General features: G+C 49.1%; 2 protein-coding genes and 1 long non-coding RNA gene across 3 annotated transcripts in view; 2 read left to right on the forward strand and 1 right to left on the reverse strand.

Moving 5' to 3' along the window:
* The window catches only part of LOC102372472 (transcobalamin-1-like), a 15,239-nt gene extending 9,695 nt beyond the window's left edge, over positions 1-5,544 (forward strand). Inside the window, exons 3-8 of the mRNA XM_006026068.2 lie at positions 444-593; positions 826-981; positions 2,992-3,161; positions 3,578-3,749; positions 4,807-4,996; positions 5,370-5,544. Of these exons, the coding sequence (XP_006026130.1) occupies positions 444-593; positions 826-981; positions 2,992-3,161; positions 3,578-3,749; positions 4,807-4,996; positions 5,370-5,544 (1,013 nt within the window). The remainder of the gene's footprint in view (positions 1-443; positions 594-825; positions 982-2,991; positions 3,162-3,577; positions 3,750-4,806; positions 4,997-5,369) is intronic.
* An 11,141-nt stretch (positions 5,545-16,685) lies between these two features.
* LOC112550670 lies at positions 16,686-21,838 on the reverse strand. The gene is made up of 3 exons (XR_003094622.1): positions 21,108-21,838; positions 20,485-20,631; positions 16,686-19,565 (listed from the first exon to the last, which is right to left on the reverse strand). It is a non-coding gene; the product is annotated as an uncharacterized LOC112550670 (long non-coding RNA).
* Positions 21,839-22,312: 474 nt separating this feature from the next.
* LOC102372730 (gastric intrinsic factor) overlaps positions 22,313-24,920 on the forward strand; it is a 7,828-nt gene continuing 5,220 nt past the window's right edge. Inside the window, exons 1-2 of the mRNA XM_025206944.1 lie at positions 22,313-22,345; positions 22,405-22,648. Of these exons, the coding sequence (XP_025062729.1) occupies positions 22,313-22,345; positions 22,405-22,648 (277 nt within the window). The remainder of the gene's footprint in view (positions 22,346-22,404; positions 22,649-24,920) is intronic.

Raw genomic sequence — 24,920 nt, forward strand, 5'->3', positions numbered from 1 at the left:
CCCTAAAATACATATTGGAACCACAGACAGCACAATTCCAAGAGGCTGAAAGTCAAAAGCATATACCCCAGCCAAAATAGATCCCAGTGCTCAAAGCTATGACTGGAATAAAGAACGTGGTTGCCTAGGCACAGACTCCCCCTCCCCCTCCCCCAGTCTCCCAAAGCAGCCTGGAAACTGAGCACACCAAAATATATCCCAGTGCTTTAAGTTATGACTTAAATAAAGAACTGTGCCCAGGCACAGACGCACTACACCCTCCCCTGCCCCCACCCCCAAATCTCCCAAAGCAGCCCCAGCCCCAGGCAGACTGTAACAGGGACACAGACTGGTGTTTGGAGTGTGGCATATGTGCAGAGGCTGGGGCAGGAGGCAGGGAGTGAAGAGCAAGGATACAGGCTGGCCCCTGATCCCTGCCCCCCTTTGTGTGTGCTGTCTTCTAGAAGAGTCCTACAGCTCAGGCAAAGTGGCCCTCAGCATCATGGCCCAGCTGGCCTCTTGTGTCAATCCGCGGAACGTCTCCAGCTCCGGTTCTACCATCAACCTGGTTCGGCTCCTGGAGCAGAAGTATCAGGATGAGCTGCAGAACCTGAGTGAGGATCCACCAAACCCTTTCTGTTCCCTATACCTCTCTGTTGCCAATGCATCTGACCTCAATCCCCCTACCTGATCCTCCTCCTTGCTGTCTCTACCTCTGTCTCTAGATTTCTCCCCTGTGTCCTGGTCCCTTCTCAGTCCCCGTTCTCCTTACTCCACCCTCTCTATGCTTAGCCCTTTCTGTCTGTGTCTAACTGTTTTCTTTCTGCTGTGCATTCTACTTCACAGAAAAATACCAAGCCCCCCTCACCAGCTTCTACCAACTCAGCTTGGATGTGTTGGCCCTGTGCTTGGCTGAAGGTAACTTCTCGACTGCTGAAGCTGCCAACCTCCTTAAGCCAGACAAGGACAAGAAGAAGTATTACCTTGGCAACTTCTCTGTGGGTGGGTAACACATTCTTTCTTCCAGACCCTGAAGGAACATGGTAAAGAGGAGAGAAATTATGAGGCTGGGATCATCTGTGACTCTCCCTCTGAGGTCTGTACTGGGCATCAGTGGTCTAGGATCTCCTGTGATTGCCCCAATCATGGCACCTGCACTGGTGTTGGAGGGGCTGGGATCCCCTAGGAGTGTCCTCATCACAGGGTCTTTCTTGGGGTCATGTGGTCTGTGAGCTCCTGTAACACCACAATATGATAATTCCCTCCTTTGTTCTATGATGGGCATTTCCCATGCTTGTGGGCTTTGCTGCTTGCCACATGGGGCTGGTAAAAAATGCCCATACCCAAGGGGTGGGGGGAGGGGGAGGTGAGTTGTGCGTGTTCATGTTTTCAGCCTTCCTCAGAGGCATTGGATGTTGGCTGCAACCAAGGCTGGGGATTTTGACTGGGGTATGTGACAGGGCCATATTGAGGCCAGTCATGACATTATGACATTGCCCCCCTCGCCCCACCCCCCCAAATGTGTCTAGGGAAGTCCATCCTGCCTCTCCTGCCATGCCTTTGATGTTTCCAAAAAAATTGGAGTTTACATGCAGGGGGCTGCCCATTTTGTTGTCCTGATGCCAAGGGTGAAATACACAGTTCTGAACCTTACCTTACACTGTGTCCCATGCCTCACAGATAGCATCTGAAATCACTTCAACATCCTCCAACCTCTTAGCTGGGCTGTACTCAGCCTCCAGCCCAAACTTGGCCTCAGGTGTCCTCAGACATACCTTTGCCTCTCCTCCCTCTCACTGGGGCCACAATCTCCACCCCCTCACTGGGCTCCTGGGCCGTACACTCTTTGGGCCTCAGGCCCCACTCTATGGGCCTTGGCTCCTGTGCTTTCCTGTCAGGGTGTGCTCCCCTAACCTTTCCCTTCCATGGGGTATCCACAAGGCTGAGGCTTCCCAGCCCCCCCTCCTCACCTTTCACTGGGGAGGCACTGGTGTGGTATTTCCTGGAGACTGCCCACCACAGACAGCCCCACTGCACCATCCAACCCCAGTAGAGTGCAGTTTCAGGTCATGCCCCAGGATCAGGAACCTCCTCCATCCCCATAGTTCCTGCCCTAACTTGCAGGTGTTCCGGGAGCTGCTCTCCTCTGGCTGAGCAACATTGCTCCACTGGCTCCCTAGGTGTAACTGACAGCTTAGCTCCTAGGGCTTGGGTTTATAGCCTGCCTGCCAAGCCCTCCTCCAATCCGGGGGCCCCTCTGTGGTCATGTGACCACCTGCAGGCTGATCCACAGCCTGCTCAAGTCCCTGAAAGTGGCAAGCACCACAGGTGCACTGCCACAGGGTGTTCCAATGCTCCTGCTAGGACTTAAACCTGAAGGTTCCTGGCAAAAGGCTCTTGCCCCTCTGCTCAGGGTCAGACTGATTGCCATACTTGGGGCCAGGAAGGATTTTATCCCATGGTCAGATTGGTATGGACTATGGGGTTTTGTGCCTTCTTCTGTAGGGGCGAGGCATGGTCCTCTCTCTGGGATCTCTTGAGCATATAATACAACCTTCTATAGGAGCAGAATGCTGGTTGCTGTGGTCCCTCTACTTTACATGTGGCAGGTTAGGGTATTATGTCTTGTGATATGTCAGGGTTGATGGTAGTTTTACTCAGAGGTTAGATTATAGATATATGGGATGGTTTGGATAGGGATGATCCTGCCTCAGGCAGAGGGTTGGACTAGATAACCTCTGGAGGTCCCTTCTAGCCCTACTTCTCTATGATTTCTCTATCAAGTCTGTCCTGGGGTCAGAGGGACTGAGATACCATGTGATTATTCCTGCAAGGTATGCATTGGGGTCAGTAGGGTTGTGATCTCCCATGGCTGTTGCCTTTGTGGGATCTGCTCAGGAGCTGGGGAGGCTGGGGCTCTGTGTGACTGTTCCCTTTGTGGACTCTGGGCTGGGGTGACACCCCTGGCCTGCAGTGACAGGCCCATCTAAGCAACATTTCTGTTTCCCACAGACACTGCTGCAGTCTCCATCCTTGCTCAGGTCTGCCTGAAAAACAAGACCCTGACCCCAAAGGTCAGACACAATATTGCAAAGAGTGTGAAGTGGCTAGTGCAGCAAATCCTGAATCATTCCCATGACGAGGTGCTTGGAAACCTGTACAGCACCGGGCTGGCCATGCAGGTGAGGGGCAGGAATCCTAGTGGGAATCCAAAAGCAGGTTGGTGTTAACCCAAGCTCCCCCCACAACCCAGCACTGCTTGGCTTCAGCAGTGCACAGCAGCAATGGTGATGTTAGCAGTGGACTTGAGAGTCAACATATTTTGACAAATGGAGGCATCTCTCAGTGCTATAAAAGCAGAAAGAAAAGCAGCAGTCTGTGACTGTGAGCAAACTCACTAGCAGATAGATGGTGTTAAGTTCCCAGCCTTCCTGTCTATCTCCCATTCTCCCTCCCAGTTACCCTTTCTCCTCTCCAGCCATGTCTGCACTCTCCCTCCCCCTGTCTCATCCACCATCATGGAATGGGAGCAGTGCTGGCCAGGGGCTCCCCAAGCCCAGGCAGGTGGTTCTACCTTCTCTCCCCTACTTCTCCACAGGCCTTAACTGTGTCTGGCATCCAATGGAACTGCAGAGAGTCTCTGAAAATGATCCTGGATCAGATTCATAAGGGTACATTCAATTTACCCATGGCTGCATCCCAGATCATCCCATCCCTGGAAGGTCGGACCTACCTAAATGTAACTGGCCTCAACTGCTCTGCAGACAAAGGTATGGGCAGCAAGCTAAACACGTCAGCCTAGCAGGGACCCCAGCAGCTCTGTCCAGCCAGGACAAGACTTGAGAACTGGTAATTCCTACTGTTTAAGGAAAATCTCCTGACACGCTCTGCAGCTGAACACAGCCCATTAATTCACCATTTATGTACAAGTAGAGAGGAAGGACATTTAGTGGTAAATACTGGGTTTTCCTGGTCCTGAACTAGTGCCCTCAAGTGCCTTCTTGACCAGTGACTCCTTGTTAAACCTTGCATAAGCCATCTTGGTTTCACACCGTGCAGAGGAACAGCTTACTTCACTGGCATGTTGCTCAGTGTTTTAACACAGCTGCAAACATCACATCTTTCTGTCCTATGGTAATTCAAAGCTTTCCCTCCCTCCAAAAGTTCTCATTGTTGGGCTGACCTGTTGTGCAATTTCTTCAACATTTTGAAGTAAACTGACAATTCAGAAACAAAGATTGAACAAAGTTGAACAAAAGATTTCCTTTCCACTTACAATGTTTTCTAAACATTCTAAAACTCCTTGAAGGAGTTTCAGTTTGCTGCACCCCAAGTCATTTAAGGTGCATTATGCCAACGAATTTCCTACAGTGGCTAGAATTAATGCGCAATACACTGCTGAGGTGTGCAAACACCAACACCATTAATGCAGTGCAAAAGCATTTAGCCCTCTTTAAAGTGTCATACACACACGCCTCTCATTTCATCTACATATCCTTCCTCAGGCCTAAGATGTGTAACTGATTATAGATCTCCTGTGGTTCTCAAATCAATGGTCCTGCTGCTTTAGTTCAAACAGTAGATTCTAACACCAAGATCCTGGATTCAATTCCAACTGATAGGCCTGGTGAAGTGCTGTTGTACAGCTTATCTCTCTGTTTTTTATATGTTCCCCTTTCTCTCCCCTGGTGTTTGCCCATCAAACTGATGCTCCCAATGCCTGTCAGGGACTTCAACTGTAGCTAATTTTATCCTGTGGGAAACTTGTCCCTACAGTGTGAAGGTGACATTTCCTTACTTGTTTCTCCTTTCCTTCTCCCCACACAGATGATCTTGACATCATAACCACCACACCCAGCCCACCCACCAGCCCACCACCCCGTATTTGTGTCAACTATACCGTCTCTGCCAAGGTCAAGACCTTTATCAATGGCACCATCCCTGTTCACGTGCCACAGGGCTCTTCCCTCTTTGACGTGATGACGGTCGCCCAGGACAAAAATTGGAACATATTCAGGTACCCTGCTGGCATGCTGTTGGTGTCTTTGGTAGTGTGGGCCAGCCTGCAGCACAGGGGCAGTGGGGAAATGGACCTAAGCAGTGTGCTGTCAGCTGATAGACCCAGTGGAGGATAAGGATAAGGAACCTGCTCCTCTGCATTGTTCAACTCCCATTGGTGTGAGGTGGCTGCAGGCTAGGTAAGGGAAGGCTCTGGTGCTTCTTGGTTCTGCTATATCTCTCACCAGCAGACACGAGTTTTTAGCTATGACATCTAAGTCAGATGCCCCCTCTGAATTGGAAGTCAAGAGACAGGGTCTCTGCTGACTGCTGTGTTTAGGAGCAAGGGCTCACCAGATCTCCTGTGGGACTTTCTTTCTTTCTCCTGGTAGGTTCACATATGAAAATTCAAGCTGGGGCCCATACATCACGTCTGTGCAGGGGCTGATGGCTGATAATAACCAACGAACTTACTGGCAGCTCCTGAGTGGGAATATTCCACTGGACAGAGGTGAGACACTAGAAAAACGGGACAAGATGAATTGGCAGGGGGCTCTGGGGAAGTGATATAGGTGTGAGGGGGGTAGACAGACTGCAGGGGGTGTAAGATGGGAATGGGTATATAAGGAAAGGAGACTGTGGGGGGAGCTTGTGGAGTAGAGCAGAGGGTGGTGAGGGATGAAAGAAGTATATAGGAAAGGGAGAATGAGCAAAAGAGGAAAAAGAGATGGGCCCAGAGGGAAAAGCCAGGTCGCAAGGCCTGAGGGGAGGACGTTGTGGCAGGGGTACAGCTTCCAGCTCCAGTTCTTTGCTGTACAGGGGCTTTGGGGTGCCTGCCTTCTCCTTAGTGCAGGCCCATCCCCTCTCAGAGCACAAGACTCCCCCTCAATAAGATGGCCTGTAGGAATGGCCTTGCCTTGTATTCACAGTCCTGTGATCCTTCCCAAGTCCTCTCTCTCTCTCTCTCTCTCTCCTCTCTGAAATAAATGACTTACAACAACAAGCAGCATCTTTTGGTCTGTGCCAGACAGAGGGGAGGAAGAACTGGGACTGGTGGGTAAAGAGCCCTCCAACCTGTTCCTCTCTTCTGCAAACACAGCACAAAAGTGGGGTTACTCCCACAGCACTGGGCACACACCCTGAGTGACAGTCCCTTCAGTGACTTTGGCTTGTGGGGCACTGAGCACAGCTTCCAGCCATGGAGTTACTGTCCTCATCATGGCACTGGCAATTCAGGGGGTGGGGGTTGGTTCTACCCATCTCCTGTATGGCACCGGCCAGTGGGGTTCTGGGCTCACACTGAAGCTCCCTGCCCCTCTATGGTACTGGCTAATGGGCACTGGGTATTTTCTGCAGTCTGCTTACTAGGCCTGCTCTGGAGTCACTATTTCATGGTTTGCTAGGTCTCTCTGAAGTCACAGTTTCTTGCAGGTAATGAGAAATGACCCTTTCTTCTTTGGTTATGGTCAGCGGTATGTTGGGCTCTCCTAGAAGTTACCAACCCTTTTTGCCTGCCATCCTCCTATAGGAGCTCTCACCTCTCAAGGTGTTTTGGTGCCTGCCAGAGTATCTCCTACAGTCCCTCTCTGCTAGGAGCTCTGTTTGTTGCAATGCACTGGGCCTAACTGACCACCTTCTTCCAGGTGCTGGGATTATATGCTCCAGAGCCCTGCCCCTTTTGATCAAGTGACTCCCTAATCATGTACTGTTTTCGTCTAATGGGCAGCCTGCCCCTCTCTGCTGCAGCTGAGCCCTGCTTCTTTCAGCTTTCTCTGGTTACCTAGGAATCTGCACAACTACTGCACATAGTGCTCTGGGCCTCATTTTTTTCAGTCACCACTAGTTTTGGGTGCCAAATGTGGAGATCCAATAATCTAAGATTCAGAACTGCTAGCTGCCCCTACTCCAGGTGAAGTCAGCAGAGTCTTGAAATATGAGGTCTTCCATATTGTAACCCTGTGCCCTCCACAAGCTCTACATGTGTGTGACAGGGGAGCATCTTGAGGCCAGTCCAATAATTGGCCCACCCACCTGCCTAGGGCAGTCTACCCACCTGACTCACCTGCCATGCCTTTGTTGAGACTGAAAAGTTGTGTCTAGGCTGGAGGCTGTCCATTTATGCCCTGATGCCATAGGTGTAATACACAGCCCCAAACCATCCCTACACCTTGTCCCATGCCTTGCAGCTGGCATCCAATCAGTTGACTTTCACGTAGCCCTTTCCAGGTCCTAACTCTGCCCCTACGCAGGGCATCTTTCACACACCATAACTGGGCCCCATTCACACTGCCCCTTTTACTGGGTGACACTAGAGGTGCACTGATACATAGGTCCCATATCAGATCAGTACCAATATAAGGAGAATTAAGAGTATCGACAATCAGCTTTTTTTGGCTGATGTGGCTGATAATGTGGCCAATAAATGCCCTGTGCATGTGTGCAGCCACAGTGCAGCACACAGGCAGCCAGGATCGCAGCTGGCAGAGTGGAGAGCAGTCAGGTCTGGCTAGTAAGTCTGATGTGGGGGAATGGGTGTGGCGGGGCATAGATCAAGGCCCCAGCCATGAGGGAAGGAGTGGGGCTGGGTCTGTGGCTGTGGCTGGGGCAGGGGCAGGGGCAGGTGCTGCACAGCTGGGGCAGGGTGTGGGACAAAGCCACGAGTGGCTCATCTGGGGGGTGTGGGGAGGGGATGGCGGCTCCCACCACGGGAGGCATGCACCCTGGGAGGCAGGGGGGACGTGTACCCCTGTATCTGCGCAGGACCAGGGCCGGCCGCCTGCTGCGGGCTGGGCCGGGGCAGCATGAGGCTCTTCCTGGTGGGGGGTTGGGTCAGGCTGTGCTCTGGGTAGGCGGTGGCAGCACTGGGAGTGGGGCTATGGTGGGGGCTGCATTTTGAGCAGGCAGCTGCGGTGCTGGGAGTTGGGGGGCTACAATGAATTTTTGAGTGGCTGCAGCCACCCCCCCATAGCCCCACTCCCAGCACCACTGCTGCCCACCCCAAATGCAGCCCAGCCCAGCCCCCTGCCAAGAAAAGCCCAGTGCCTCCCCAGCCCTAGCCCGCAGCAGCAGCCCACCATCACCCTGCATGCAGATCTGGGGGCTCACACTGCCTGTGCCCTCCTGGAGTGTGTGCAAAGATGGTATGGACTATTGTGGAGGACCACCTTCACACAGCTGTAAGAGTACAGACAGTAACACTGCAGGCGGTACCATGGAGTTAGTTTCTGCAGAGCTCAAGAACAGCATTGTGAAAAGGACAGTGACTTGTAATGAGTTTCAGAGCTGCCTTGTGGAAATTGAGGAACCTCATCCTGCTTAAACATACTGACCTTTCCCTGAAAGAATGTTTGTGGTTATTCTAAATCTGTATGATGTGATAAAGCAGAAAGACGTGGGGGAAGCAGAGGCCAAATGGATCTAGCACAAGGACAAATGGTGAACTGTGTTTTGTTAAGCCTTTTAGGAAATTGTAATTTATGCTTCATATTTTATAGATTTATAATTTGTGCTGTAAACAGTCTATATGACTCCTTCCTGACATGATGAGATCATCAGCATCCATGTGGAGAAAGCCTCGCAATCCTCGCTGATCCTGGGACACTGTGCTACTTGCCACACATACCACCTCCTGAAGCTCCCTCTCACCCTCTTTACAAGGTTTCCTTGCTGACACTGGGACTTTCCTTGCTGCATGGCCACCCCTGTGAGAAAAACTGAAGGAGCCCTTCTTTTCCTGCCTCCATGCTATAGCCTCCCAACTGATCCTTGGCCATTTAAACCAAGAGCTGGAAGGAAAGAATGACCCATACAGAATCATAGTGAGGGAAGGAACTTCAAGAGGTCATCTAATCCAGCCCCTGCCTATCAAAACTATTCCAGTCAAGTGTTTCTCTAACCTGCCATTAAGGACTTCCAAGGATGGTGTCACAAAAACAAGAAAAAAGATCACCTTGCCCCTTTTAGAGAGGAAGGGGAAAGCTTGTCCTTGGAAGTCCCCCAAGAAGCAGCTTTATTTGGTCTCCCTCTCCTTTCCTGAGAGGACCCCCTGCAGCCAGCCTTAGCATGGCTTCACAAGGGGTAAGCCTCTGGCTTTGAGACCTTGGCTCTTCTCAGTCCCAGCTTCCCCAGTGATCTGTAGCACCTCTGGGAGCTCCTTCTTTTTGGTCAGCTCCTGGGAAGGAGGAAGGGTGTTTCTTCTTCTTTAAAAGAAGAGGGGTGGTCAGAGGGCTGATGTCCCAAACAGCACAGTAGACGCTGCTTCCAAACAAACAGTCTTCATTGTGCCACTCCAGTTCCCTCTGTCCTCACTCAGACCTTACTCTGCTCACCCTGGGGCCATTCCTTTTCTGTCCATGCTGGGGCCTTCTCCCTCCCCCCAGCTCTTTCAGAAAGTCATTGGTTTTCCTCAAGCCTACTCAGCCACACTTGCAACAAAACAGTTACAAAACTGTAGTCTTAACCTGGGGACAACACTTACCCAGTTCAATGAAACTGACATGAAGACCAGTCAAAAAGCTATCTCTGTGGCCTACTGTCAGATCTAGACTACCATCTAGCCCTGGGGTGAAAAAAGGCATCTAGATGTCCTAATTAAGGAACTATTTACAAGTATTATTTACATTAAAGCCTGAGATACACTGACCCCCACAAAGTGCTCCCCACTGGAACTGCAGGATAGAAATTCGCCCACACTTATTACCCATCATCACGGATGGGGATTCTGCAATTTCTCTAAGGAATATATTCCAAGTCTTAACTACCCTCATTTGTAGTTATTCCTAATATCCAACCAACATTTCCCTTATGGCAGTTTAAGACCACTGCAGGTTTCAAGTGTGTGTTGTAAAATCTGGAAATCACCCCAGCCTGTTACCTTTCCACTTGTTTCCATGGGGATCAATCCACCGTGGAATGTGGGGGTACAGGAAAGAGCAAGGTCTGTAGTACTGTGCAGACAGTGTAATGAGTTACATTTCCAAATAGTTAAGCCAAATGTTCATGACTCATAGGAACAGAACAGGGTGTGCGCCAGTAGAACCACAAACAAGGACTGACTTTTTGTAAGCACCTTCTTCACTTCCAGTCAAGCTCAATTTTTTTATACTTGTCACTACAAACATGACCTTGTTTCTTCTTTCTCTTTTCTTGTCTTTTTTCTTTCTTGCATGTCTCCTTCCCAATGAAATTAACACATTTCCTGGAGCCCTTAAGCGGGTCAGGTTGAGGGATAAGAGGCCACATTCCTATAGCTGAGGTGACAGTGGGTGTGATGCAGGTGTAACCCAGGAACACCCAACGGTGTGCCCATTCTCAATTGGAAGGGATAGATGAGGCAGGCGACACTGCTGTGAGAGGGATACTGGTGATTTGAGCTCGGGTCCCTCTTTCCTCTATAGAGTCAACTCCACACCAATGCTCTTAATTATTTACAGTTTATTAAATTATAATATACACATTATTCTTAATCAATATATATATATAGGTAAATATTTCAATAAGTATCAAAGAAAAACTTCCCATAAGTATCCCCAATGAGATCATTCAACAACACCAGGTGTATACAGGTAAATATTTACAATACGGTAAGCCAAGAACCACCTTCTGAGACTGCTTGTCCCAATGAGCAACCTTTCTTGGGGATGGCTTTCTCAGCCCTGTGCCCTACAGAGGCCTGGCACAATTGATGAGTCCTCAGGATGTCCGTGTTAGGAGGAGGGGCGGATACCCAGATGGGTGAACGAGGTACATTGGGATCAACGGGTAGTTTGCAGAGAACCCAGAGGGAGCACTGACAGAGTACAACCAGGTAGAAAAGGACGCGGGGAATGGTGTAAACAGGCAGCACACCAATGAGGAACCAATTATACAAAACTAAACCAAACCCATCACATATTGTACAACATCTCCATAATTATGATAATAATCTTACAAAATATAAGGTGCAGCTTTACACAATAATAAGCGTGTCTACCCCTGGACTCCAGCTACCAATCGTGCCTCCCCTCCTATGGGTCTAGCTGGGAAGGAACCGTTCACCCGGGGCTTCCCCCTGGGGCGGTGGGGGCCTTATTTCAGAAATGCCTCCCCTGCGGGACCCGACTCTGCCACCAACTCACAGTTCTCTCTGAGGAGCCGTCGACCCGGGCCTCAGGGTCTTCCACTCTGTCAGGTTAGCCCCGGCACTGTCTGCTTCATGCCGAAACTTCCCCATGCCGAAATGTTCCACCAATTCGAAGTGTCCTTCTCCAAGCTGCGCTTGCTGGGCAAAAGCGGTGAGCCCGCCATGCTGGTAATGGGAGGGAGAGAGAGAGAGGGGGAAGGGAGTCTTGGAAGTTGAGAAAGTTCTGTTGGCCAATGATTTAAGCAGGGAAAGTAGAAACAGCTCTGTGCCCATGTCCAGGGGCCTAGGAATAAGATGAGATCTGGCAAAGTCAGGTGACAGAAGTCATGGTTGGGCTCTGGTAACCAGAATTTTTACATAACCGGCAACACCCTTACCCCAGGGATGCCAGATAAGAGAGATTTTACTGTACAGTGTTTCTCCTCCCTCCTCACTGGAATATATGCCACTGTGACAGGGCAACAAGTCAGCCCAGTCATAGAACTCCAGGGGAGTGAAGGGAAACAGAAAACTTACCTTGGCAATGAGCCCAAGAGAGAAGGCGCGGGGATACCCAGATGGAGAAGAGAGGGACCTGAATGAAAACAAAAAACAGAGAGCTGCATGTGCAGAGGAAGCAAGGGGAGAGTGCTGGCTGCGAGAGATGCAGGAGATAGCCAGAAAAATTTAAGGGAAATGGAGCCCGGAATTAGTTCCTGAAAGAAGAAGAAAGAAACCCAGAAGAAACATAGAGGCTATAAGAGAGAGACAACAGATGGCAGAGAGAAAGGAATGGAAGAAGAGTCCCAGAGAGATACTTATTTGGGAAGCTGAAGTGAGGTTCCTGGGGACCCAAAAATGAAAGAAACAAGAGTGGATGAGGATTAACAAAGGAAAGAGAACCCCACATTTTGATATCAGTAAAAAATACAAGGTGGCGCAGGATTGCCATTTGCTTGGGATCCGTGCAGAGGAGAAAGGGGCAAGCAACCAAGAAAGTGAGACTTCCCAAAGAGAGAGGGAACTAAATATATCTAAGATGTTATTTGTCTAAGAGAGGCATAATAACTGTGCAGAAGAGTTATTTTGCTGAACTGCAGACCCAATATCCTCTTCATCTCTCAGGACTGTGTTTATTTCCCTACCTTATTTATCTTCTTCATCTCTAAGGACTGTGTTTATGTCCCTACTTATTCCATCAAAGTTGTGGCAGGTGAGAAATAAAGGAAATTAACCAGTTCATATTAAAACGAGAGACTGTGATTAATTTGCAGGCGTAGCTCAACTCTCACAGCTGCTCATAAGTGATGTATCTTTCTAGGAACAAGAGATCCTCAAGCATTATTCATACTTTTGCAAGGTTTTTCCTCTGTCTTCAGAAGCCCATCTAGGAGCAGAAAAACTGGAACTTTGCCTACATATTTGTAATAACAGGGGTGGAGAGATTAAAAGTAAAAATGGTCCTGATTGAGTAGTGTCAGTCCTGACTGAGCAGGTCTGCTGGCTGCTGTGAGTGTAGTTTGGCAACCCCCCCAAAAAAGGATTACTTACCTGACAAAATTTACTGCTTAAATGCAAGGAGATGTAAATAGTAAATGAATGTACTGTTCTTATATGCATGTCTGGGGCAAAACCAGAAATTTTGCTTTTGCAACACAATGCTGAAGAAAAGTTTTCTTTGTTCCCTTTTAAGCTCTTCATTCCCCAGTTTGGGCTTGCAGACTAGATGGAGGTTTTACATTCCATCCCAGTACCTGCTGAGAACTTTTCTTCTCCATGTGTTCTTCTTTCATGTCATTTCTCTTCCATTTTGATGTTCTCATATACAGAGAGCACATTGCTTGACACTACAGAATGTACAGGTTTCATTTTGGGGTTGATCATTAATGAAGATATTGAACAAAACTGGCCCCAAACCAACCACTGGAGCACCCCACTTGATACTGGCTGCCAGCTAGACATTGAGCCATTGATTACTACCCATTGAGCCTGACAATCCAGCCAGCTTTCTATCCATCTTACAGTCTATTCATCCAACCCATACTTCCTCTGCTTGCTTCCAGGAATTCTTTGGGAGATGGTATCAAAAGCCTTGATAAATTAAGGTATATTAAATCTGCTGCTTTCCCCACATCCATAGAGCCAGTTATCTTATCATAGAAGGCGATCAGGTTGGTCAGACATGACTTGCCCTAGGTGAATCCATGTTGACTATTCCTAATCACCTTCTCAAAGTGCTTAGAAATGGATTCTTTGAGGACCTGCTCCAGGATTTTTCCAGGGACTGAAGTGAGGCTGACTGACCTGTAGTTCCCTGGATCTTCCTTCTTCCCTTTCTTAAAGATGGGCACTATATTTTCCCTTTTCCAATCATCCAGGACCTCCCCCCGATTGTCACGAGTTTTCAAAGATAATAGCCAGCAGCTCTGCAATCACATCAAGCAACTCCCTCAGCACCCTCAGATGCATTGCATCCAGCCCATGGACTTGTACACGTCCAGCTTTTCTAGATAGTCCCTAACCTGTTCTTTCACCACTGAGGGCTGCGCACCTCCTCCCCAAACTGTGGTGCCTGGTGCAGTAGTCTGGGAGCTGACCTTGCCTGTGAAGACAGAGGTAAAAAAGGCATTGAGTACTTCAGCCTGTTTGTCATCATCTATCACTAGGTTGCCTCCCCCATTCAGTAAGGGACCCACACTTTCCCTGATCTTCCCCTTGTCGCTGACATACTTGCTCATTCCCCAGCTCCACTCAAGATGTCAGATCACAGCTGAACTGCAAGGTAGACAGAAACCAAGAGCGAAGCCACAGATGCAGTGACACAAATAAGAATCAGAAGCCTGGACAGGATGCTCAAATGGGGCTACAGGTCACAAGAAACAGGTCATCAGCAATTGCAGGCTGATGCCTGAGACCCCTGCATGCTGACAGAAGCGGGTGCGGGGACCATGGTTGCAAAAGCAGAGCAGTGATGCTGCAGTGTAGCAAGACAATGAATGATCATTCATGGGTCAAATCTGACCCTTAAAGTCTTTCATGTGGTGTATCACCTCCCCTCCTCCTCACACCTTCAGCCTTGGCAGGGGTGGGCTGGTTGCTCTTTCAGGATGCACCAGGGCTCCAGGTTAATGATGAAAACCACTGCAGAGAGGTTTGGAAACCTGAAAACACAAGCTCCCTTGTGGTCAGAAAACCCTGTGCATGTGAGAGTCTCCCTTGCTTTTGGGAAAGCTGAACAAGTTCAGCACTCAGCTGGATGGCTGCAAAGGGAAGCAAACTGAATGTGAGCAAAGGGTGACACCTGGAGGCAGCACAGAGCAATCTCTCAGGGAGAAAAACCAGCTGTCTCTGTGCCCCAAGTCACTGGTTCTCAGCTGTTTTGGGCTCAAGGCACCCCTCTTCAGGGTCCATGCACCTCTTGGAGAATGCCAGCTCTTTGCTTTTGCTTGTTTTTGACAACAGAAAAATAATAGAGCAATTATTTCATTGAAAAGAGCTCACAAAGATCCCAAGACATCAGAGTGTTTTTGAACCTATAGATTCCCATTTGAAATCTCTAGATTCACCTTGTGAATTGTGTAGGTGTTTGCACTCCTAATAGTGCTAATATTGTTGTCAACTTTAAAAGCATCTTATGACACCTCCAGGGTGGCATGGCACCCTGGTTGAAAATCACTACACTAAGCAGAGCCTGGACTCTGAAACCTCACAAATGGCAAGGCTGTTAACTTAGGCCTCACGAGGCAAGCATTTTGTTCTGGCTAACTTAAGGCCGGTCCGTACAAGGGGATTTACTTTGAAGCAAGAATCAATGGAAATGCATTGTGCTGACTGGCCCACAAAGGTGGTGACCTAACAGCTGGTTCTGCTTTCACTGTGAGACCTTATTTCCACATGCTGGAGAGATTTCCTCCAAAGCACGTGCTCAAAGCTGCAGGTGGGTAACTCCTTGGCTCTCTTGCCTAGCTCTAGGCATGATGGGATTGTTTCCATGGCCAATGGTGACGTGGATGCTGGAAGCTAGATGGAAGCTGTTGCTCTCCATGAGTGGGTCAGACTCAAAGCCCCATGGTCCAACTTTTCATTCTGTTGCTGAGTAGCCATCATGTTCTCCAAACTCCTAATGAATTGTTGTGTGTGGAACAGCACTTAATCTTGCAATGCTGCTAGTTAGGCACATGGAGCGGCTTACGTCGATACATTTGATGTACTGCTGCCAGATGGCCGTATAGCTTCACAATTTTGCTGGCAGTTTCTACAGAAGTTCCTGCTCTTGCCTTCTCTCCCCTTCCTGCATTGTAGTATGGCCTAAGAGAGAATGAGAAAAAGGACAAGGAAGGGACTGAGAAGCTGTCTTTTCCTGAAACGACTGTATGCAGAGCCACTTTCAGTCTTGGGAAAGGAGTATTGAGTGCACGAGAGAGTTGTGCTGTGGATGTGGCAAGACCAGCAGCAGCTACAGAACTTCAGAATGACAATGCACTTTCCTGGAAATTTCTGCAGAACTTATCCCAGAGCTTAGAGCAATCTTCTCCATTCAGTAGAGTATGGCCATCATACCAGTTGTGACTACTCAGCTGCTAACCATGAATTGATTCACACTTGGAGCTGCACCAACTGCAGAGGACCCAGCTATTTAAAAGGTATTTTACACAAATGTTAGAATATGAATGTCAGACAGGGCCAAATGAATAGTGCAAGACTGGCCATGTAGGCCAGTTCAGACCTGCAGACTGGCTTTGCATGCCAGATCTAGTGCATATCCTAGACCCAGCCCCACATGGATGTTGCATTCAGTGCTCATCCCAGATGGAGTCAATACAGTGCGCAGCACACAGGGCATGCCTGCAGTCCCAGGCAGTGCCTTAGAGGAGGTGCTTTAGTGGCAGTCACCAAGAGAGTCTTTTCTACAGCCCTGCACCCTGGCAGTGGCAGCCATGATCTTTGGGTTCCCCAGGCAGCTAAGACTGAGGACTCTGGCGCCCTTACCTGTTCCCCAGTACTTGGCACTCCCACCCCTCTCTCCAGCAGGACTTTGCCCAGGGAACAAAAATTGTTAGTTACTTCTCTGTTGAGTGATGCCTCCAATTATAAGTGCCCAGCTGTGTTCTACACAACATCCATGAAAGCAAGGGAGAGAGCTTCACCAAGGTCTGAACTTCCAGGACACACTGAAGCCATGGCATACGCTACCTTCATCAGAGACAAATGGCAGAGACCTATTATCAGGGATACTTTTAGACGTATTTTAGATACGTGCTGGGTCAGGCCCTGCTGGGGTAACCTTTTTGCTACAAGGTGCTGGTTTGGCATGCTCTGCCCATCCACATCCATTCCAAACACAATGGTGCATGTCTATTAGCAGCCAGAGGGCTGTATGCGATTGATCTGCAAGATTTGCTCTGCCTTCTTTTATGTCCACGTCTAAGTGCAAGGCCAATCTGACCTTTTAGGCCTGCAGATCTATGCTAGTCATTCTTTGTAAGTGGGGTTAGTTATACCCACTTTGCAGATCCCTTTTTATTTTCAGTATCCACAAATTTTGCAAACAGCAGAACTCTGGTTGATGGCTAAAAGGAAAAGAGGACATCTTTAAAATTTAAGCAACTTGACTTTATTGTCCTAAAAATGCAAACAGAACAAAAAGTGACTGAAGTTTAAACAGTGAGAACACTGATAACTAAACAAATAGCAGAGGTGTAAGTTAAGGACAAGGTACATTTAAGTTAAAAGCTTGAAGTGGAAAGACACAGTCACAGAAACCTGTCTTCCTATGGGAGGCCAGTAAGAGAATTTGTGGCATGGCTGTAGTGTGGCACCAACTCCCTGTTTGGATTGGTTCAAAGGAGCCCAGCTTCTTGCCAGGTTTGTAGGAGCTGAAGCAGGGTGCCTTATTGGTGATCCCCAGCTCCCAAAAGGACATGTTCTGTAGAGTCAAGAGCAGCAGGACTGGTAGGCCCTGAGGCCACTGTGCAGCAGTGTGGTGCTGATAGGGAAGATGGTATAAGGCAAGCAGCAGCTTGGGTAGACCATGCTCCAGTAGCATCATTGTCAGCTGCCTCTGCACCTCCCTGCTCATAGCTCCAGTCTGCTCGGTCACAGCCAGGCTCCACTTCTCCCATTCTGAGTTCCTTTTCAATCAGCTCCTGAGCTGCTTTCTCTGCTGGCTCCTTGGTTACCATCACCACCTTTCTGGGCCTCTCTGCCCTTCTGCTTCCCTTCTGTCATTTTCTGTGTCTTGCCTAAGAAATCCTCTTTATTCCTGAGCAGCTTTCCCACATTTTGGAAGCTTCCACCTGCTCTAGAGACATGTCTTCCTTTGTCCTCTTCTTGTTATCTCCCAGATTTACCAGGTGCTGAGAAATGGTTATCACTGGCATCCTAGGCATTGGGGGTGCTGCCCTTTGTCAGCAAAGAAAGATAATCTGTGGTTATTGTTTTTGCCCTATTTCCATGGGAGCAAAGATAAACTAATTTTGGTCCTATGGTTTTGAGATGCTGTCCTCAGGGCCTTTTCCCAGGCTTGGAGGACTCTAGAGATGAAAAGTCCCTTTCTTCCATCCCTGCCTTGCTCCTTGAGGTTATGTTGCATAGCACCACCTAAGATCACAGAGATTTTTTCTAGTAGGGAGCTGGCTAATCATGATGCAGGCCTTGCTGCATAGCTGCTGTGCTGTATTTCATTCCACATGATGATGGCTGTGTTGAGCCATAGTCTGTAGGGCCAGCAAACGGGTTTAGGCCATGGGGTCAACAAGGGGCCAGGTACAGTACAGCCTGGCTCCAAACTAAATGCTTAATCAAGGTATTGTATGGAGTGGTGCGAGGGTTCTGCTGAGGACAGGCATATAATTGTGTCCACACTTCCGCAGGCAGCCCCCCCCACTGGAAGTATCCCTGCTCTGTATGATAAAATGACAAAGAAGCCACCTCTTTACAAAGGCTGTGCAAAAGCCAACAAGAGATGCATCACACTCCCTAAAATGGTATCTCCTGACACTCTGCAGGACTGGAAGGGCAGAGCCACCCATTCAAGAACCAGAGAGACTGCCACACCTTGCAGTGTAAGAGCCCTTTCTGTATCTACAGTCCCATTTTGTGACCCCTGCAGACATGCTCCAAGTTTGCTACACCATTAATGCTGTTTGACGATGACTTTTGGAATCCTTGGGAGTTAACAATGCTTGTGCCTGATGAAATGCCTTGCACATGATGTGTTGCTCATGTGTTTGTACATAGTTGCAAGGTGGCTTCTTAGAGGATTGGGGAAAATGCTTCCAGAAAGATTTTACTGATTTAAAAGTCCAACTTACTTTAATGATGAAAAGGTAGCCTATGCTTTAAATAAGAGGGCTACTGAATGCTCAGCCCTTGATAAGCACATTTCTGTGAACACCCATTCCTTCTTGAAGCATTCAGTGTGGACCCATTGGTGGGACAGAGGTATCCTGCACTTTGGGTAGGAGGGGAAGCTGGTTAAAAAGCTGATGATGGCTGGTACCCATTTTGTGGAAGAGCTGGGGAGGGGTCTGGGCACCTACCCTAGGGCGGTGGATTCCATTAGGTAGTGCTATGTATAGGAGTTGGGTGTAACAATACTGATTCCATATCCCCTTTGCAGATGTAACACTGAGTCTCCACTGAGCTCCCTTTACCCACTTTTATTTGATGACAGTCTTCAAATACCAAAAGGATGATTACGAAGAGGATAGAAATAAATGCTTCTCTGTGGCTGTTGGGGACAGGACTAGGAGGAATGGCCTCAAGATGCAGCAGAGGAAATTTAGGCTGGAGATTAGGAGGAACTTTCTGGCTATGAGGGTGGTCAAGCCTTGGAACAAGCTACCCAGAGAAGTTCTGGACTCTTCATCCCTGGAAGTCGGCAAGACCAAGGTAGAGAGACAGTTGAGTGGGATGGCTCATCAGAGACAATCCTGTCTTGAGCGGGGGGCTGGACTAGATGGCCTTATGAGGTCCCTTCCAACCCTACATTCCTGTGATCCTACCCCTTCCCAGAAAAAGGACATATCTAAGCTCTGCTGATGTGAATAGCAGTAACAGCCCGGGTTCCCCTTCTCTTTTATCAGCCCTAGACAATGATCTTTTTCCTCCAGCGGCATGTGCTAAACTCTATGAGCCTGGCAGCAAAAACACCTCTGTTGCCTGGCTAAGTGTTTGAGGCATGCCTGGGGTACTACTGAAATTCCAAAACAGCTCAATGTATATCAAGGTGTCTACTGCTTGGGGTCAATTACAACAGTAAAATAAGGAAAAACTGTCCTGTTGGACTCAATTTCCACATTGCTGCCACAAAACTGCTAGTCTCTGGCTCTAAAGGCTAGAGAAACTTCAGGAGAAGCGGGGTCTTGTATAGCACTTAGGTCTGGTTTGTCTTGGAGTACATATGGCCTTGCTGATCAATTCTTTCATATCATGTCCTCATGCACCCATCTAGGTTTCTTAGTTTCTTGAGATTTTGAGGGAAGAACTGCAACAGAATAGAAGAAAGTGGGCTTTAAGTCCTATATACAGGTTCCCCTTGCTTTATGCGGGTTCTGTACATGTGAATTCACTCTTATGTGACAACCCTTTTTACACCCAAAATTTGTTATATGCAAGGTAAGTCTGTAGGGGAAGGGGCAGGGGGAGGGGCATGGCGCAGCCCAGCATCTGCAGGCAGATGTGGTCGGCCGCTCCCAGGGCTTCAGCAGGGAGCAAAGCAGAAGGAACTGTCAGTGGGTGCAAGACGCGGGGGTGGGGGGCAGCTCTTGCTGCAATGCACACTCCAGGAGGGCTGTGGGCTGGGGGGCTGTGCCAGGCTCTTCCTGGGGGGCATGTGCCCCTGGATCTGCACATGGGACAAGGGCAGGCTGCTGCTGCGGGCTGGGGCTGGCGGCGGCACTGGGCTCCTCCCAGCAAGGGGCTGGGCCGCACTGTGCATGGGGTGGGTAGCGCTGAGAGCGGTAGGTTGGCGGGCTATGGCGAATTTTGAGGTGGCTGCAGCCCCCCTCCCAGTGCCACTACTGCCCACCCTGAGTGCAGTGCAGCCCATCCCCCTGTCGGGAAGAGCCCAATGCTGCTGCCAGCCCCAGCCTGCAGTAGCAGCCTGCCCTCATCCCGCATGCAGATCTGGGGGCACATGCCCGCCCAGAAAGAGCCCAGCACAGCCCCCCAGCCCACAGCCCTCCCAGGGTGTGTGGAGCAGCAAGAGCTGCTCTCCCTACCCGCGTCCCGCACCCACTGACAGTTGCCTCTGCTTTGCACTCTGCTGCAGCCCCGGCAATGACCAACACCACTTGCTTACAGCCACTGGGCTGCGCCATGACCCTCCCATCACCCCTTCCCTAGCCTCAGCCCTAGCCCCACTCCTTCCCTCATTGCCATGAGGACATACTCCTATTTCTTACCTTATAAACTGGGTTCCCCTTATGCAAATTTGAGTTATGCGCAGTTTTCTGGGAATACATGTACCGCATAACATGAAGGAAACCTGTAGTCACCATTTTGATCACCTCCCACAATCTTCTTATGGAAACAGGCCAGAAAAACTGCACCTAGAATAGAGCATAATTGAATCAGGAAACAAGTACTGCATTGAGAAGGCCTCCACCCCCCACAAAGGGAAGCTTCTCTTCAAGGGAAGGGGTAGTCGGGCCGGTTCTGCCTGCTGAGCCTCCCAGGGAGATTTTAAAGCGTGGTTCATACTGGCCAAAAAAACTGGGTGAGCATGGACCTAAATTTTCCCACTGAGGCACCACCTCAGCTTCTCCCAGTGGCAACACAGCACTGGCTGTGCTCTCTGCTTAAGCAATGGGCGGGGGGGCAGGTGGGAGCTCCAGTCGGTGAGATTGACCACAGGGGACACCCCCCCACCCAGTCGGGGGGGGGGGGGGGGGACATGCCCCCCCTGACTGCGGCATATGCCCCTCCTGACTAAGGTGGTACCAGTTGCCCGTGGCCTCTCTCCACTCCGTCTTAGTCACACCATTGTGTTCAGGCAACTAGAGGAGAAAGTCTTGGTGCTGGGTACCTGCTCTCCAAAGGATGGGCTGCAGTAGTGTTCTGGTACCTTCTTCCCCTTTGCTAGCAGTGTCCTTGACCCCCTCCTGCTCCCAACTCCTGGATATGTTCTCAACCTCACCTTGCAACACCCTTGAGAGTCCATGTTGTTGGCAACTGACATAAGCAAATAAGGTTGAATAGTATCAGAACTGGAGGAGAAAGATATGGAGGGGGATGGGAGTTGTGCTGGAGAATGCATATAAAGGATGATGCCAAAGGCACTGTGTCACACACAGGCTGCTGAGGTTCTCTGGGACTTAAAAGTTCTGTCCTGTCAAGAACCGTGAGCCCCAAAGAGAAGGCAGGATGTTACCTTGGGTTCTTGGCATTCTTGGGGTGCTCTGCATTGTGGCCAGTGCTGCCCCCAGCAAACTACTGAACTGCTGTGAGTATTGGGCCTTCCGAAGGCACATCTATACCATACCAGACTATGCTAGGGGGCACCACCTTGAACCTTCCCCCATCCCTCCCTGCCCTGCCCACAGTCTGAAGTGGTATGGACACACACCTCAGAATCCCTAGGATTGCGGTAGGGAGGACTGACAGCCATCAAGGCATACTTGTGGCATGTGGCCTTCTCCTTCCCCTGCCAACCCCTTAGCAGCACTGGAAGCAAGGTGTTCCAGCATGACTTATGAGGAAAGACTAGGGGAACTGGGCTTATTTAGTCTAGGGAAGAGGGGACCGAGATGAGACTTCATAGCAGTCTTCAACTACCTGAACGGGGGTTTGAAAGAGGATGGAGCCAGACTGTTCTCAGTGGTGGCAGATGACAGAACTAGGGGCAATGGTCTCAAGTTGCAGCCAGGGAAGTTTAGGTTAGGTATTAGGAAGAATTTTCTCACTAGGACGGTAGTAAAGCACTGGAACAGGACACCCAGAGAGGTGGTAGAAGCTCCATCCTTGGGGGTTTTCAAAACCTGACTGGACAAAGCTTTGGCTGGGATGATATAGTTGGGGCTCATCCTGGTTTGAGCAGGGGGTTGGACTACATGACCTCCTGAGGTCCCTTCCAACCCTAACTTTCTATGATTTTATAAGGACATTAACTGAGACAGGGAATCCAAGGTAGTTCAGCATTACTCTGGAGGCCCACTTGCTTCTGTCCTCTCCTTCCTGACAGAGCACAGATAAGGAAATCAGCAGAGGTGGCATGGCATCTCAAGGGTTCCCATGGCTGGTGACTGTCCCCAGCCCCCAAAGGAAGTAAATCCCTGAGGGCTGATTTCCTCAAGGGGAACTCCGATGCCTTATCCCATCATTAGGTGAAGCTCCAGGGACGCTTATATGTACTGACAAATGTCTGTTCCTCTCTGTTCCCAGCCATCCCTGCCAACAAGCAGTACCTGGTCAATGACTTGCAGCACCAGATGGAGAACTCTGTCAAGCCACTGAGCCTGCCAAACCCCAGCATCCTCATTGCTATGAACCTTGCTGGTAATGCGGACATCCAAGTGCGCAAGAAGCTGATCCAGCAGATAAAGAATGAGTCTGTTGGAAAAGTGACAGGTAGGAGGCTCAGTGCTAGTTTCCTCTCTAGGCATCTGATCCAAAGTCCACTGAGGATGATGACTGCATTGTTTCCAAAGGTCATGAGAGCCAGGTTATCTGCATGGGCCTTATCACCCTTCCCCAGCAGTATTGCTGACCAGCCAGGTGTTCTACCTATAGATGTGGAACTGCTATATGCTTGTGTCCTGTCCTTTGGCTACTTCGTATAACTACAGCTGGCTCCTTGAGAAAAACACCTGATGACCCATTTTCACCATGTAATCAATAATGAAAGTGATACTTCCTAGTTATTACAGAGAAGAATGTCCCTTCATATGGCAGCACTTTGCTGAGTTTGGGGATGGTTTTAGAATCATAGAAAATTAGGGTTGGAAGGGATCTTAGGAAGACATCTAGTCCAACTTGCTGCTCAAAGCAGAACCATCTCCAACTATAGCCAAGGTTTTGTCTACCTGGGCCGTCAAAATTTCTAAGGATAGAGATAGCACAACCTCTCTGGGCAACCTGTTCCAGTGCTTTACTATCCTCCGAGTGAGAAAGATTTTCCTAATATCTAACTTAAACTTCCCACCTCCACTTGTTAAAAGTATGTTATATCTCCATAGTCAAGCGCTGAAAAGCCAGGCAATAACCCAATAAAGATTTCATATGGAACCTCATCTCTGTCCTTTTGCACGGCTGTCACAAGAGGAGAAAGCCACGTGAAGGTGAAAACCTCTCTATATTAAGAGTAGCTGGAGGCAAAAGGGAGGAAGGAGAGACAGGGTGTCTATACACATGCTCCGAGGTGGGGGCATTATAGTTAGGAGCAGCTCCGGGACAGCCGCTCTAACTAAAACGCCGCAGCATCACATGTATTCAGCAGTCCACATTTCAGTGTTTGAAGGAGTGCTTTAACTAAAGCTCATTCGACGTTCGACATTGAACGAGCTTTAGTTAAAGCACCCCTACCACCATTTTGAAACTTGGGACACTGAATAATTAGAATGCTCCTGCAGACTTCATTAATCAAATTTGCTCCGATGTGTTCTAATTTAACACATCAGAGCATGTGTATCGGCACCCTTAGCTATAACACTTTCTGCTCTGAAGCTTTTTTTTAGGTTGAAACTGAGATCTGTTTATCCAGCTATCTCCTGAGAACAGCTCTTTATAACTCACCCTAGTCATGCCCTACAACAGGTTAGCAAGGGGCATTCTAAATCCAGTGAGGACTGAAAGGCAGAGAGTCTGGGTTCTGGATTGAGGCCCCTTCTTCTGCTTCTGTGACAATTCACCTGACCTCTCTGTTCCTTAGTTCCCCAACTGCATAGTGAGAGCAGCAGCCCTTCCTTTGGCTGTCTGGTCATTTTAGACTGCAAGCTCTTTGAGTGTCTATACATGTGCTCTGATGCGTTCTAATTAAAATGCTCCAGAGTGCCTTGCTGTCATGTACATTAAGTGAACTGCATTTCAAAATGGCTGTGGGGGTGCTTTAACTAAAACTCATCGAATAAGCTTTAGTTTAAGTGCCTCTGTGACCATTTTGATATGCAGAATGTTTAATACGTGTGACACAACAGCATTTTAATTAGAGTGGCTGTCTGGAAGCCACATGAACACATGTACAGACACTCTTGGGGGCACCAGCTGTCTCTTACTACATATTTGGGCAGCACCAAGCACCATGGGGTCATGGTCTCAGCAAAGGACACTAAGCAGTACCAAGCCAGAAATAATAACAGATAAAAGCTGCACTTTAAAGAAGAGTGTTGTTAAGAGCTGAAATATAGATCTCAACCTGTTATTAACAGCCTCTCTCCCCTGAAATGCCACATGACACCCTTCACATGCACTTACAAGCAGTACCTCATTTTTACATCCCAGTAAAAAGACCTGGATATACCAAGGTCCCAGGGGCCATTCTGACTCAACAGAAAAAACAGCAAGTCCCAACCAATCTTCTTAGTACAGTACTAGGAACCTGGCTACAGCAACTCACTGCATGGAAATCCTCTCTCTTCTAGGGTTCATGTGAATATAGCAAAGACATGACCCTACAGCAGGGGTGGGCAAAATGCGGCCCACGGGCCAGATGTGGCCTGCCAGGCCATTCTATCCGGCCTGTGGGGCCCCTAAAAAATTTAGAAAATAGTTATCTGCCCCTAGCTGCCTGTCATGTGGCCCTCAATGGCTTGCCAAAACTCAGTAAGCATCCCTCCCCCCAAAATAATTACCCACCCCTGGCCTACAGGGTGCCATTTATCCCTACATAACAAATGGTTGGCCT

This window comes from Alligator sinensis, unplaced genomic scaffold (assembly GCF_000455745.1).
Source record: "Alligator sinensis unplaced genomic scaffold, ASM45574v1 scaffold437_1, whole genome shotgun sequence".
Lineage (NCBI taxonomy): Eukaryota > Metazoa > Chordata > Crocodylia > Alligatoridae > Alligator > Alligator sinensis.